We start from the raw sequence: 16,499 nt of genomic DNA, 5'->3' as shown, positions 1-16,499 counted from the left end.
GGACGAGATCACACTGGTGTTTCTTGACAGGCTCTCGAGAGTTGAGGATTTGGGCAGGTCATGGCACCGCCGGAGAGCACATGCACGCCGCTGTTGGACATGTTTTGAAAGTACAAGTCACGGGCTCAGGCCAGAACTCTGATCGGCCCTTTCATGCACCGAATCAGCTTGCTCTGTTTCTTACCCTTGAAGCCCATAATTACTATACATTTTCTTGGAATGAAATATTTAGAATTGAAGGAGTAGATTTGTAGCTTGAACTGCATGGGAGAGGTGACGGTATTTATACGTGTGTGGACATTTCTTGTTTGGATAAAATAATAAGGATAACAATATTGTACTGATTATATAATGTTATATTTTATCATTTTCAAGTTGCAAGAGAGGATAAAGGGAAAAGAGTGGGGTGTGTGTGTGTTGGGGAGGGGGGGGGGGGTTGTTCTTTTGGGGTGTGGACCGATCATGTACGTGCATATTGTTTTGACCGTAAATTTTAGAGTAAATTCAAATATATAATCTTAGCACATTGCTGCCAAGTGCCAACATCAGGCGAATTTGCTCACAATCATCTGGTATTTCACTGTGGCATGGCTCAAGGACAGCAAAGATAAATACGCGTATTAATGTGTATGATAAACATGAAAAGTACAAATTTTCAGGATGCTATTTTTCTCTCTGTCAAAAAATTACTCTCCGGTATGCTTTCTATATAAATGATATTAATATTTTTCATTGTGGCCTTGAACATATATAATATATGATGACATAAAGACCAAATCGGAAAAAAATAACTTACACGAAAAAAATTCACATTTCACCCTTCTAATAATTAATGATAGGTCTTAGCGTTACAACTTAGTTTCATTTCCACTTTTAGAGTAATAACTCAATTAATCCATTCGGTCGATGGAGTGCAGAAATGTTCAGTGACTTATCAGCAACGATCGTCACCATATTAACAATATTCAGTAATATATATATCGTTGCTCCGCCGAGAAAAATGCCAAAAAAAATGCAAAAGAAACCTAGCAATTGCATTAAAATCATTTTTGAAATCTAATTTACGCTAAATGTATTATCGGATCAATTAACCTAATATCTCAATTTCTTTCAACTCCTCGACAAAGTAGTATTGTGGAAGAGAGAATATAAGCTCTAGAAGCCTCATGTTTAGATCTGAAAAGTTAGCATATCCATCCATAATTAATATATGAATTATGAGAATTCATGCACGACCGAAGCCTAGAAATCAAGAAATTGTCAACAAACCTAACGTCAACCACATCAATAAATGTCACAATAATAGTGGTGTACGTTGGTCAAATTTTGCAATCGAATTGCCGACGCTTAAGACAAACTAAATAGTTGAATCCGAGCCCATTTTTGTATTTATACCATTTGTTTCATTTATTTGAAGTCAAATAATTGAATTGAATAATGTATCCATGCACTATATATAGAGCTCCGAAGTATCTGGAAAACTTCATCAAATATTATCAGTTCTATGATTTATCAAACACATATATTTTAAATAAGTAAACCCTCAATATCATAGTTTAATCCGAGTAAGAACAATTAATGGATTCTTCATCTTCGTATGATTCTTATTCATCAAGTTCTTCATCAGTCCAACTTAACCCTGAATATCATGAACAAGAAAGAAAGACCGGAAAATTCAGGACGGATTTCCGTTCATCGCTCCATTCGGTTCGTAAGCACCCCTCCAAGAATATCATGAAGAAACCCATCGCACCATTGCCGCCAACCCCACCAAAAATCTACAAGGTTGATCCCCTTGCCTTTAAGGATGTCGTTCAGAAGCTGACGAGTGCACAGGAGTTCCAGCCATCGCGGCTGCAGGAGGTGGCGCCGCCCCCGCTCAGCCTCACTCCGCGACATGCTCATCGGCTGGCCGTGGTGCCATTATTGTCGGAAGAAACGCAACGGAGATCATTTGATAGTGCTTTTGGGGATCTCAGTCCGCTTGGGTTCAGCTTGTCACCTGCATCCCTTGATTGGCGTTCGTCTTTTATCTTCGGCCCAGCAACGATTTCTTCTGTGGAGCCAAATTCAGTTCTATAATTAGGTTTCTTGATTCCTCGTTTTTAGATAATAAAAAATATATAATTCGCTCTTGTTATAACTATTTATTTCATTGCCCTGTCCAGATGTGGTGGAAATAAAAGTCAATCAAGTGCAACTGTTACTATGACGTAAAAAATGTGCGTATTTATTTCATGTTTAGTTATCGAGGTGGTCATCTTTGAAGAAAAATTAAAAAAAGCGGGTGTTCTATAATAGGAAAAATAATAATTTTGATATAAAAATAATATTTTTATGGATTTTGTTGGTAATAGATTTGTTTCTTGAAATTAATTTGTAAGACAATTTCATAAGGATTTTTATTCCAAAATTGAACTAACTATTAGGAAAATGATTTTTTTTATCCAATATTAAGTTGTCAAAGTTTAGTTTTGGAAAAAATAAAATTTAATTTTCGATTATTTTGATCAACTTGTATCTGACAAGTTATCAATTTTTTATGTCACGTCAGTATTTTCGGCGTCACATTGCAATAGAAGCAAAATAACCAAAAGAAGCAAAATAATCAAAAATTAAAAGTTAGTGCTCCAAAACCAAATGTTAAAAACTTAGTTGAGCTAAACCAAAATTAATCATGTTAGTGAATCAAAAACTATTTTTCCTTTGAGTAGGTCTCTTGTGAGACGGTCTCGGTAGGACCAATTGCTTGCCGCTTTACCAAAAGCTATAGTTGGTGGTAATGATGCAACTCAAATCTTTTAAACCGCACAGCAGCTCAAGCACCACGGTTCGATCGCTCTACCAAGCAGGGACAATTATTGCACCCAACAATCTCCCTCCCAATAATTGCACTCCTTGCAATCAATGAGAATCGAATCTGTGACCTTTGCTCTGATACCAATTGTAGGACCGAGCACTTGCCACTTTACTAAAAACTATAACTGGTGGTAATGGTGCAACTCAAATCTTTTAAACCGCACATCAGCTCAAGCACCACAGTTCGATCGCTCTACCAAGCAGGGACAATTATTGCACCCAACAGTTTCACGAATTTTTATCTGTGAGACGGGTTAACCCTACCGATATTCACAATAAAAAGTAATACTCTTAGCATAAAAAATAATACTTTTTCATGGATGACCCAAATAAGATATATGTCTCACAAAATATGACCTGTGAGATCGTCTCACACAAGTTTTTGTCTTTCCCTTTTCAATTTCCCAAAATCGGATTAAATGTGAAGTAAACTATTGTATTGTATTAATATTAATTTTAACTGACTAGAGGACCAAGACTCTTTTTATATAAACTTACAACACCGTATTTTGAATATTTCACAATTTTGGAAATTTGTATTTTTTTAAAATAATTTTGGTCTCTATGTTGTCGAATTTCAGTAATCGTCTTCTATCTTTGTTTTTCCGTGTTGTTGCAATTTTAATATTTCTATGATGTTACATTGATGTTATACATTAATATGATGCCGATGTGGCGCCACATAGTGTTGATGTATGTAATTTCCTATTAATATTCTTGCAAGCAAAATGATTAAAATTGCCATATATTAAAATATACTTAAATAAATTAAAAAGATGACACAGGTGATGACGATCACAAAAAGAAAACATACAAAATCAAAATTACAACTTCCTCTCTCGGTTATCTTACATCACATTAACAAATTAATAATAAAAGTCAGGGTGGAGCAAAAACATTCAGTTTTAGAGGTGAAATTTATTTATTTTTAAATAATTAGGTATCAAAGATAAAATATAAATATATATAGTTCATGATATATTGACATGCAAAGTGAGACTATTCATTACATTGTGTTTATATTGTAACAAAAAAAAATGAATTTATGAACAACTTTAATTTAATGTAATGTAAAATAAAAAAATTTAATTTTACAAAATAAATATATTATAAACATTACAAGGAAATTATTAATTTAAAATTTTTGAGCTAAGAAAATAATATCCACGACTCTTCATGTATAAAACTAAGGATTTAACGATAAATTTGTCCTTTGATCTTATTCTACTCTAATTTATTAATGAATTGATTTAATAATCCAATAAATCTCACACTTCTATAGCTCCTTTCAAAATTCATATTATTTATGCTATTTTGTGCTGTAATTTCTTGTAAATATCCAAAATTATTAAAACATTTTTCGGTTTCTAAAAAATTTCGTTATAATTCAGATTTCAGAATTTCTTAGCCTTGACCAAAATTTTATTTAATATTAACTTTCAATTTATGATTCCGAATATCATACCTTACCCATTGACCAAAATTTGGAAGCATCGTTAATAAGATCTAAATCAATATCATATTAGGGATAAAAAGAAGTAAATTAAAATACTTAACATCAAAAATGACAAAATATTTAATAAAACATAATAAAAATGTGCAGTCAAATTGTATAAACTTTGACTTTTGACTTTTGAGAGTGGGCCAGATGAGGTGAGAGAATTATATAAGAATTTGGAGGGATATTAATTTTATAAAAAAATATTATGAAATGATCTCACAAGTTTGTAAGATACATCTTTATTCAACCCTATTATTAAAAAATATTAATTTTATATTAAAAATATTATATTTCAATATGAGTATAAATCAAGTCGATTTATTTCACAAATTTAAATACATGAAATCATCTCATTAGGAGTTAGCATCAATTTTATTAATTCATTTTAAAAATCAACAGTAAAAGTTAAATTTGCAGGTTGCACCCACCCATATCCCCTACCTCTCCCATAAAACTTACAAAATATATTTTTTTGTTATTGACTTTGTTTTAATTTTTTTCTTTCATCCTAAGAATAATCAAATTTTGTTCTTAGTAAAATATATTAATTTTAATATAACTTTTCGTCATTTTTGTAATAGTGTTGACATGGTAACAACTGTATTTGAATATGATATAATGCCGTCATGTCAATAATATCTAATATTTTATCATTAATATTCGACATCATGCATGTCAATATATTGACAAAAAAACTTAATGTAGAAAAAAAATAATTTATTAGATTAAGAAAAAAAAATAACCTCAAACCAAAACTAAAATAAACCAATATACAAGGCGAATTTTATAATTTTCTTGCCTTTGAACGTAGGCTTGTCAATTAACTTTCCATTATTAAAAGGGAAAATATTCCCTCGGTCTATTAAATTATCAAACTTTGATTTTGGTGCATTAATTTTTAATTTTCGCTTATTTTGTTCTAATTGTTGGCGTGACGCCGGACATGCCAGCATTTTTCAACTCCACATAAGTAATTTTTGGTGTGACGTGTTAGCACTCTAAATAAATATGATTAAAATCCAACAAAAACCAAAGTCACCGTGCCAAAACCAAACTTTAAATATTTAGTTGATCAAAATCTAAAATAGGACAAAAAATATGTATATAACACAAGAAATCAGCAAACTAAATAACTTCATCGTTAATTCACCTAATTCACCGAATTCAGTAGCAGGATTAGTGACTGAGGCCTATTTATGTTCCAAATCCCAACTTTATATTCGATTAAAATGTTAATAAAGTGTTGAAAAAAAATGACAAATAAAGTGGATTGCATATGTTAAAAAATAAATACAGTAGATTGTGATTTGAGAACACATTATTGCTGGTAAAAAAAATATCCCTCATAAATAAACCTTGGCCTGCCCATTTTTACATGGCAATGGCCGATCATGAACTGGTGAATGCTCACCTTTCATGGGTCTAAAATTGCTTGAAAGCCGCTCCAGCTGTTCCCGCAGAAAGTTTCCCAGTGAAAATTGTGGTGTTCTTCTTCCGGTATTGCTTCTGCTTGTTTCTGGGGATGTCGCCCCGGGGGACGATTCAGAAGATGTGTTAACGACAACAATGGAGCCTCCGATTTCTTGAGTCACCATTTCCAGGGTTTCTGGATGTACTTTTTGCCCCGACATGTCTTTCACGTAGAATGTTCCGATTGCTTTTTCACGTTGAGTGCCAATCTCAGCCCTAGTTATTGATAATCCACTCTCTCGGAAAACTCGAGTGACGTCCGATAGCAATCCCATTCTGTTTCTTGCGCAAATATCCAGTCTTATTCCCTGCCCAGTTATCAAGCAAACTAATTGTTAGCATATAGAAAACGACTCGAATAGGTTCGGCTAGCACTTAGAAAATGCTAATAAGTTTTGAGTGATAATCCCATCTAATATGTATGTCGTTTTTTGAGGTTTGAGTTCTTTTCATTGACATTTGTGATCTAACATTGTGCTATATTGATAATGGACAGAACTTAAGAGATGATCTGGAATTAGAAACCGTTGAGTTATTATCAGTAATGTTATCCGTTTTCACATTATGATTGAATATACTTCCATCAATGATAGGTGAGTATTAACCGTTAAAACCGGGCGTACTCGGGTTGGAAATTGGCTTCTTGATTTCCCATATCAATTCCATGAGTAATTGTGGAGAAGATTAATGTGTTTTGGAGTTATAGGATAGCTTTTTTGGGTTTTGGTACACATCTTGATACTTCGCATGTTAAAGAGAAACTTTTTGTGTTATCCTTGTGTCAGTGAAAATTCGATCCTGTACCCGAAGGGCAAAATCCACGGCCCATATGGCAACACATGGGACGTTGGATATAGCAGGTAGTATCCACCTGCTAGGATCGAATTTATCCAACTAAAATGTGAAATAGAAAATGCAATATCAGAAGAATTGTTGGACCACATACATGAGAATTTCTCCTTTCTGTGGCAGCAACCAAACACTGAGTAACCCTTAGCCTTTCAGCTTCAGAATCTAAACTGTATCCTTTCTCATGTCTTACATAGTACTCCTGCAAGAATTTCAAGATTTATCACCTAATGGTGCCCTATTAAAACCAAGAAGGTAGAAAATATTACACACTTTTACCTGGAAAGCAATAGCTTCCTTGGAGCTCATAGCTGCATGGAAGACTACATAGTGCAGATCTGTCAAAGTACAAAGCGTGTCATATAACAACTTAGGCCGATCTCTACACCTTATTGTCACAGCGGAATATCCATTTTCTTTACACTTGTCAATTTTCACATGCGTGCCATAACATTCTTTCTTCTTCTGCCCTTCATACCGGTACACTTGATCAACATCATCGTCATCATTACCACTACCACAACATGAACAGCATTCCTCGTAGTCTCTATCAGCTGCCATCAGCTGGTGGAGCCGTCTCTCTGTGTGGGTTTGACATGTATCCAGGGCAGCCAATCTAACGCTACGCCTCTCGTCATTGTAGTGATGGGCTTCGACGACATTTTCAAGTTGCGTTTGCACTTGGGCCACTCGACTAGGGTCCATGAGGCCACCTTTAGAACTATTGTCTACATAAATAATGCACGCTGCTCGGTTGTTGTGAGTCCATGCCATGGCTGCGGAGACGTCACATCCTAGCTCAGCCAGCGCAGCCGACATCTCGGACATCAAACCTGGCCTATCTATCCCAGTTATCTCAAGAGCCGTGTGTCCTATCCATAGTTGCTGGGGCCTGGAAACTTTCCTACTCTCGCAGATGCCCTGTAAAATTATCAATCTTTGGTTCTGCCCTATCTGCTAAAAATGAGCTAATGTATAAGTAATCGAAAACCAACCTCATGGATGCGATGTATGACACTTTCGTCCGTAATCTTTTTCCCCTTCTGGTCGGTTACATGGAAGACTTGGAAACCCACATGAATACAAACAAACATTTACGCGGCATCCCAGATTCATAACATTTGGATTTTTACAAAAGAAAACATATAACGAGTGGATCAATCTAACTTACCATCCATGAGCCAACCGCCATCAGACGAGACGTATGATTTCAAAATAACAAGTTCAAGATCCGTCAAAATTTGGACGATCTCCAGCAGTATCCCGTGCTTATTAGTACTATCAACCTATGACAATAAAGAACAGAATAGCTAAAGACAGCCTAGAAACTGGGTCCCGTGTAACTGCCAATACTAACCTTCACAAGAGTTAAATCTGGAAAAGTGTCATTGTCAATACGAACCCTGAAAATCCCAAAGCCAGAACATTGCATAAACAAATCTTGTAATATTGTCTCACGAATACATTAAGAATATACTGCAAGCTACAATAACCTTGGTGGATGTATTCTTTCCATGAGTTCTTCAAATTCGGGATGAATGCTCGGTTCGTAAGTAATGTCCATCTTCACGAGATAACTTTTCGGGCAATAGATCACTGAAGAAACTAATTAAATTGATGAAAGTTAGAATTAAGTTTCTAACGATGATTTATATTAGCAAATATACCTTGAGGATAAGGATACAGTGTATTCCTTGTTTTTCACGCCTATTTCTTTTCTGGAAAACAACAGCAATATCCAATTCAATCCTCGTACAATTGCATAGAAATGTGACAAGATTTCTTGAATTGAAAGCAATCCCTCCTTTGAATTTTTCTAAATTTACTTGGATTTATAAAATCCGAACAATAAAAAATTTATCCCTAGAGTAGAACCATATATTTACGAAATATACTTCTTGAATTGCAAGCAATATAAGCAGAAATTGGAATCAATAGATATAAAGTTAGGCCGAAAAACAGTAAAATTCATTTGAAGAAACAACGGTAGATACTCAACATGAGAAATTGAAAAAGGAAAAAAATCAACGCATTTCAAAGGATTTGATTCTTATAAATCAAGAAATATACTTAATTATACCTACCAACCTAAGAAATTTTCAGAGAAATTCATTAGAGAAACAAACCAAGAAACGACTTTAACGTTAATCAACCACGAATTACCTCTGAAAAAAACCCAAGCTGCTCTCGTGTGTGTCACGAAATCGGGACCAAGACTTTTATGGAGCACGTGAAATCTAAAGTTTTGTTGAAACCTAAAATCAGTTCGCAGGAAAAGATCCCATTTTCATTTTGTATCGATCAGCCAAAGGAAAAGAGGGTGACGGGGGGATTCACAACTCGAATTTGACACGTCGTAAAAGACAGATGGCGCAAGAATGCGGCGGCTCGGTCTCGCAAATCGAACACGTTTGTTTTGAGCAAAAGCATGAAATCATTTGTGGGGCTGATAATCGCCCGCAGATATTACGTAGTAAAAGTCAACTACAATTGGAAGAGGTTTTGTCGTTTAAGGAAAGAGCTTTCCGGGGTGTGAGATTTGGCAATATGTTTTCGGTTTGTTTCTTGGTATTTTGAGTGGTTTAGAATTTTTTTATGAAAAAAAAGCACATTTTTTCAGAATATTAGATTAGGTTGCCTTTATTCTTATACATTTTAATTTTATTAAGAAATTTAATTTAACGATGGACTTCAAGTTTATATTTTGAAATATTGGGTGGTATACCATAATTATTAAGGAATATCATCAATTTAGTTATATAAATTGTTTTTTTTTATGTCTTCTAACTTATCAAAATTAGGTCTTAGTCCTATAACTTCGTTTTTTTTTGTCTTAATTAACTGAAGTGATCACGTGAAGCCAAATACATCAACAATTTCCGGTAATATACATCAACATTTTACCGCGTCACACCAGTAGTCCAACGAAATATGATAAAAAATTACAAGCTTAATTCAACAAAACTTTTACAAGTTAAAATGAGAAAATAAAAAATAACAAGACTTGAGGGAGGAATTTGACAACTTTCTCTCATTATTAACACATTTGCTCAAATTAATAGCAAGTGAATTTGAAATTTATCATAATTTAAATAATATCCAATTAAATTAAATGATTCAAAATCATAAATATTAAAATTTTAATATCTCAATTGAAATACAAATTTGGTTTTGGTAGATGATTTCCGTTTTTTGATTGAAACATTTTCACAATGAAAAATATGTGCGCAAAAATCCATTGTAGTATTTTAATCTTTTAAATAATTTTTAAGGTATATTAAACTTTAATCATGTTTTTCATTAGCGACAAATAATTAAAAATAGTGATTGTCTAGGAAATGGACGTTGCCTTTCGTTTTCCCCATTCAATTTTCAGTTTTCTTTAAAAAATTTATTGTCCATTCTTTTTATTAGTGAATGTAAAATATATAGATAAAAAATATTTAATTTCAAAATAAACCGACATACCTAGGTCAAATAATACATCTAAAGCACATAGCAACACCTAATCTTGCATTTCCCCAATCAGAGAAAGGGGTAGCACAAATATAGAGATATGAAGACAAATAGATTGATTATGAAAAAGATGGTTGGAAATTTGAATCAAATTTAGATAGTCAGAACTTTATCTGTGTTCGAATCATACTGAGAGATCCACTGGATATCAGAAATTGTTGAAGAAACAACAAGATCCTTCTTTTGTCCTTTCCAGGCTATTGGAAAAGAAAGAACTGGTTAATATATTCAAGATAATTACGTATTTTACTCCAGAAATATAAGAAGCAATATTCTCCAAATAAAGAAAAACACAGGCACAACCGCACAAAGAACAGCGCTGCTATTTATATATGTGGTGACATCTTGTACCTCAAACAAGAAAATATCAGAAAGCAACCACAGCGTCTAAATTATTTTTATTAAATATAAAAGAACATTATTTATGGTTTCTGTTTTTGGGTATAAATATAATCAATATGCGCAGCAAGGGTCCTCCTCATCAAGCACTCTTCGTCTTCAATCCCTTGGCAGCTATTTCCCGCTTCCCTCTTAGCCTGCGCGTAACAAGTAAAACCCGAACAAGCCCTTAGTTGCGAGTTTCTAAAAAGCGTAAAGCACGACGAAGCATCTTGGACATTTTTACGATAATTTTAAGTCAAATAATAAAATAAAATGACAGAAACACCATAAAATTAAGATTTATAAATAAATAAATTTTCATGTTCTAAAAAGGGGACGCTTGATCTCGATGGAGTGTATTCAAGCTTAAGCGAGGTTTTAGAACACCTGTTAATCGTTAACGCCTGAAAAAAGAATTAAAAGGGCTTGTGTTTTTTTACCTGTTGTTCGGTTTCCACTTGGTTTTCATGAAGCTTTGGCTCAGGACGAGCGGCCATGGATACCGAGAAGGTGGAGATCAGGAGGAGGGCAAATAGGAAAACGGTCGTGGCTTTAGCCATTTTTTAAATCGGATTCTTGAGGGTTATAACTTATAGAATGCAGAGAGAATTGGAAATGGTGCCAATTTATATAGAGTTCTTTCTGCTAGTTTGGAAGGTTGAAAAATGTGAAAGGGTGTGAATCTGGAGGGGTAAATGGGAGATTATGTTAATTTAATGTATTTAAGAGGTGGTGATTCATGTAATAATAAATAAATGTGAATTTGACCGAAGAAAATTATGATAGAAACATTAAAGTTTTGTATTTATTGGCTTGACAATTAAGAAATGATTCGGGTAACAAACATGAAGATTATTTATATTTTATTTTCAATTTTGTCATTCAAAATTTTTGCGATGAGATTCATTTTGTTTTGTATACCATATGAAATACAGATACCGCAGTAAATGGTATCGGCTCTTTTATGATATGGATTAATTTATATTAGTAAAGTATCGCTCTAGAAATATTCCGAAAATCGACGATGAAAATTAAAAATAATTGGGGATAGTTTAGTTAAATAATAATAAAAAAAAAACTTCACCATCAACACCAAAATCAATTATTCTAATGGGACTTTCTCACGTGATATGTTAAAATTATCATATCTGTGTTGTATTATATCAATATCCACATATGATCATATGTGTTGCTTCACGTACAATTCAAATTCTCTCCCAGAAAATTATAATTTTTGTCATGTATGTTTGTTTCTTTGTAATTTGGGCATTCTGTTATGTTGATAATATTGGTTTTTAGTCATGTATATTTGATTTTTTGGTAATTTTAGTCATTTTTCATCGAAAATGTTGACGCACTATACATTTGAACATCATGTCGTCGCTACATTGGGAAAATTACCGCATTGAAAAAAAAAACAATGAACTAAGACTGAAATTCGATTATACAGATGATCAAAGTCGATCAGAAAGAGAAAAAATATAAGACCAAAATTAAATTTTTGTCGCTTCTCTCCCATTAATAAAACCTCAAAATAACCTTTAATTTCGAATGCATATTTAATGGATATTGTCAAGAAAAATATTTCAATTTTGATCTTTAAAAGTGCCCCAAAACAAGCAAGCTGGGCTACCATCTCGCCAAAAATTCGGTTTACATTCACTTTATGTGAATTGTCATGAAGAACAATTGCTTTACAATACTTTCTTACTTTAAGTGGGAAAGACCTTAATTATGGGAGAAGACTCGGTACCACCAAATGGGATTTTGACAAATGTTATTAGTATTTTTAAATATAAACATATTTTAATTGAGTATTAATAATGAGCTCGATTCGAAACTCGATGAATTCTAGCTGAGGTTTTGACTCGAGTCTAGCACGAACTTGATTTCGTGCTTAACTCAAGAAAATTTCGTGCTTAACTTATGTTTCTTGAAGCTCGATTGTGCACATGTTAAAGCTTAACTTTCGACCACCTTTCAAAATTTGAATTTATTTATTCTACGATCAAATTCCGTAACTTAGAATAATAAAAACGAATATTAGTCGTATCGATTAAAATAACTAGCTCGAATGCGACGCGATCTTATAGTACTAACCATGAATTAATGAAATTTTAAAAAACGTCTGTACGCGTAATTAGCATTCTAGAATCATTTGAAATGTACGCGTAATTAGCATTCTAGAATAATTTGAAATGTGTTTAGTATGCATGATTTGTGGATAAAATTCAAAACCATTTTTAGTATTTCGTGTGTCATGTAGTAGCCAGTGAATGACGTAGAAAACCTATCTTTAGGGCATCTCCAACCCTTGCACCAAAATGCCATTTTGGTGCAAAGGTTGTCCTCCAACGGAGCTGCGCTATTTTAAAAATAGCGCAGCTCCATAATTTGGCGCAGAGGGTGAGCTCTCTATTTTTTTTTGTTTTTTTTAATTATAAATATTAATATTAAAATTGTAAATATTATTTATATAATAATAATATATTATTTTAATAATTAGATATTTTTAAATAATAATATATTCAATAATATATTTAAAATAATTAAATAAATCAAATAAAAAAAGAATATTCTAAGAATATACTTTTTAGTGTAAGATTTGAAGTAAATGGGTTGGAGATGGACGTTGTATTTGGTGCAGAAATCGCACTATTTTAATGTAGAATTTACACTAAAATAAATTTTTGGGTTAGAGATGACCTTAGTAACAACATATATAATAATAATATGAATTACGTGGTATGTATAGCCGTTTATTTTGAAGAATTTCTGCGTAGTTGTTGACCTTTATGCATGGCTTTATATTACGGGGACAATTGGAATGTTCAATAGTCAAATGTTTGTAATCACACACTCCCACTTTGTGTTAGATCAAATTAATGTTTGTCCTTTCAATTTTGGTGTGAAAGACGAGTCAACAGTTGATTAACATATCTTTTATCTCATTTAAAGATTTGTTCATATTTTTCAGATGATTAAAATTATAAATTATTGTCTTGTTTATACATATTTGAATTTTAGCGCGTGAAGAGTATCACTGCCAAAAAGGAAATTAATTACAATGTATTTGGAGTCAAAAGAACCGATCCTTGTTCCTTTCGGCTATAAAGTTCAAATTCGTTAGGACAAAATATAGTCAGCTGCCGTCTATCCATCCCAAATAAAAAAAAAGACCGCAATTACTTGTGAAAATTTCCTATATATATATATATATATATATATATATATGCACTTCTTGGGTTATTTGACGGAACAGTGATGTATCGAATTTGCAGAATATATACATATATATAAAACTATGAAATCCTCAAACGTTATTCTTCGGCACACATTGGATAAACTCCGAGACTAATGCAATAGCATGCAAATAATACCATCAAGGTAATCTTCATTGGGCAAATTCTTTACGACGTGAACATACGAAAAAGTATTCGTAGGAGAATCAAATTCTCGACCACTCTCTCGAAGATATATATGAATATGGGTTTTGATACAATGGGGTGTGAGAAGTGTATTTGTATTTTGATTTTGGACTCATACAATATTTGTATTGCGAAATGTATTTGTATTTTGAAATGTATTTGTATTTTGATTTTGGACTCTTAATGATCAAAAGTGGCTAAAAGTCTTCCGATAAGGAGAAAAAGTCATGAAATTCCCATTGATTTTTCAATATGTTAATATAACTATATTCTTCTAGAACTGTATATTACGTACGCGTCTTGATTGATGAGAGGTTGCATCAAATTTATTCAGTCCTCGTGATTGTCTGCAATGAGCAGAATTTTTACCGGAAATTGGCCTTCAGCCTTCAGCCGTCGATTTTTTTGTGTTCAGTTCCTGGTACTTTTTTAGTACCACATTTCCAAATGAAGTGTACCACATTTCCACATAAAGTGTACCACATTTTGTATGACATAGTACCACAATTTTGTGGGTAAGGAGTGAACCCAAAGAAATATTTTGATTGAGAATTTTTCACCAACTTCCCCTTTTTTAAAACGATATACTTTTCCCAATAATTTTTTTTTTTTTTGTAGTAAAAGGAATTAAAAATGATTAAAAAAATAACAATATTATATTTTTTCCTCTGAAGAATAGTATTTAAGTTTTTGTCCACTTTATTCTGAAACGTTCAGTCAAGCCGGATTCATTTTATATTTTTCCAGCCGGATTGACATTATACTTTCTCGGAGAGGGGGGATATGAGGAATTAAATTAAAAATGTTTGACCATAAACTACATTATAATATATCTAGTGAGCCTAAAATATTTAGAATCGAACGAGGGACTATTCGTATACGTACCTATCAGCATGTAAACTAGTAAACGTTACGTTTCCTTGGGGTTATTTGTGGACCAACTTTTAATTTTTCATATTTTTTTTTAAAAATTTTACATTTTTGGAACAGAATACGTTCACATTCCTAGATGCGACTTGCAAGTTCAACTAATCACGATTCTAGAATAGATCTCTTGCGTCTCATGATTGAGTACAAAGAAACTCGGAAATTTAAATAAACGAGTCTTATGAAACATGCAACACTTGTTAACACAGCCGTACCTTTTATGTGATTAATGAGGCCACCACCTCAGGGTCCAGTCTTTAAGAGAGTCCAACATATATATTTTGAGTTGATGACATGTTGAAATATATATTTTTTTGGCTCAATATTAAATAAAAAAAAGAGTAATCTGATTATTTTTTGTTTATAATTGATCAAACACAATATTTTCTTCAAATTCGGTTTGAACAATTTAAATAATATCAAAAGACTTTGGGACATTTGTTGAGTTTGGAGAAGTTAACGAGTTAGTCTTTAACTATCTTGATGAAGTATTGTATAGAACTTCAACAATTTTTTTAAGATGTCACAGTGTATGACAAAACTGAATGATTTATTTTTAAATAATTATATTACCTATAAGATTTTGTTAACTATCCTAGTAACAGTTGCACAAGTAGAAAGAAGCTTATTGAAATTGAAGTTAATAAGCACTTATCTTCGATCAATAATGTCATAAAATAGACTAAATGATCTAGCTATGCTGTTAATTGACAAAAAACTGATCCGAAAACTGGATTATACAAATTTGATATATATTTTTCCTCTAAAATAACTAGAAAATTGTTATTTATATAATTATTTCAAATATTTATTGACTTTTTTTTATGTAATATATTGTTTCTTATGTATTTATTATATTTATTATTTGTTAACCGAATTCTAACATTATTTATAGCAACAAGATAACATATTTTTAAATTTTTGCTTCAGGTCTCATCGAACACAGGTACAGCTATGCACGTGTAAAGAAACACTAGTCTATATTATACATTTATTTATTATTGAGTAAGGAAGATTGAGATTGGCTAGCCCCAAGGGAGATTGGTGATCGAATGATCACTGATCTCATAATCCGGGGGATAAAAATTCCAATGAAAATTGGTATTCCTCATTTTAAAATTATCTATAATGTGTTTTTGAATAAAATTCGGAAATCTCGTCGTAATGTCGATCTATTCGTGCATACGACGCTTTCGTGTGGCTGTTTGTGGTCCGATTATTGATTTTTATTTCTTTTTCTGTGCAGAGAAAATATATACCCTGTTAATATGGGAACATACACATCCACATGCATTTGTAGATGGGAGTCCAGTTATTCACGTCGGTTCTAGAGTTTTTGCATCCCGGAGCACTTCATATAAATTGACGTTTCAATTTAATTGAGTACAAAGAAACAGAGATGAAATGTAAATCCGCAAATGTCATGTGATGCAATGTTTGGGGAGATTTTGATACATAGCAAATTCGAAAAGCACTGAAAATCCTAAGAATTGAATGGTGGAAGAACAAGAAATAGAGCAAAAAATGAATAATCGAATTATAGAGAAGAGTTTAATGTAATTTATATA

At 32.5% G+C, this 16,499-nt stretch overlaps 2 protein-coding genes and 1 long non-coding RNA gene across 6 annotated transcripts; 1 reads left to right on the top strand and 2 right to left on the bottom strand.

The window, feature by feature from the left end:
• Positions 1-1,578: 1,578 nt before the first annotated feature.
• On the top strand, positions 1,579-2,082 carry LOC140972643 (uncharacterized). Its single transcript, XM_073435028.1, has one exon. The coding sequence runs from the start codon at positions 1,579-1,581 to the stop codon at positions 2,080-2,082; it is 504 nt and encodes a 167-aa protein (XP_073291129.1).
• A 3,457-nt stretch (positions 2,083-5,539) lies between these two features.
• On the bottom strand, positions 5,540-9,185 carry LOC140974337 (ACT domain-containing protein ACR1-like). Of its 4 annotated transcripts, none has more exons than XM_073437722.1 (9): positions 8,843-9,185; positions 8,347-8,397; positions 8,173-8,284; positions 8,037-8,082; positions 7,851-7,965; positions 7,675-7,742; positions 6,959-7,600; positions 6,777-6,881; positions 5,540-6,138 (listed from the first exon to the last, which is right to left on the bottom strand). In XM_073437722.1, the coding sequence occupies exons 3-9, from the start codon at positions 8,241-8,243 to the stop codon at positions 5,704-5,706; spliced, it is 1,482 nt and encodes a 493-aa protein (XP_073293823.1). In that variant the 5' UTR covers positions 8,244-8,284; positions 8,347-8,397; positions 8,843-9,185; the 3' UTR covers positions 5,540-5,703. The 4 variants fall into 4 exon arrangements, with proteins under 4 accessions (XP_073293823.1, XP_073293826.1, XP_073293822.1 ...); XM_073437725.1 differs by having other exon boundaries at positions 8,173-8,275; XM_073437721.1 differs by having other exon boundaries at positions 8,347-9,185.
• A 1,314-nt stretch (positions 9,186-10,499) lies between these two features.
• LOC140972364 (uncharacterized) lies at positions 10,500-11,272 on the bottom strand. Its single transcript, XR_012174495.1, has 2 exons — positions 11,017-11,272; positions 10,500-10,731 (listed from the first exon to the last, which is right to left on the bottom strand). It is a non-coding gene; the product is annotated as an uncharacterized lncRNA (long non-coding RNA).
• Between the last annotated feature and the right edge of the window lie 5,227 nt (positions 11,273-16,499).

Source organism: Primulina huaijiensis, chromosome 3 (assembly GCF_012295235.1).
Source record: "Primulina huaijiensis isolate GDHJ02 chromosome 3, ASM1229523v2, whole genome shotgun sequence".
NCBI classification, from domain to species: domain Eukaryota; kingdom Viridiplantae; phylum Streptophyta; class Magnoliopsida; order Lamiales; family Gesneriaceae; genus Primulina; species Primulina huaijiensis.
Note: the sequence above shows the minus strand (reverse complement) of the source record. Positions and strands in the feature narration are given on the sequence as shown.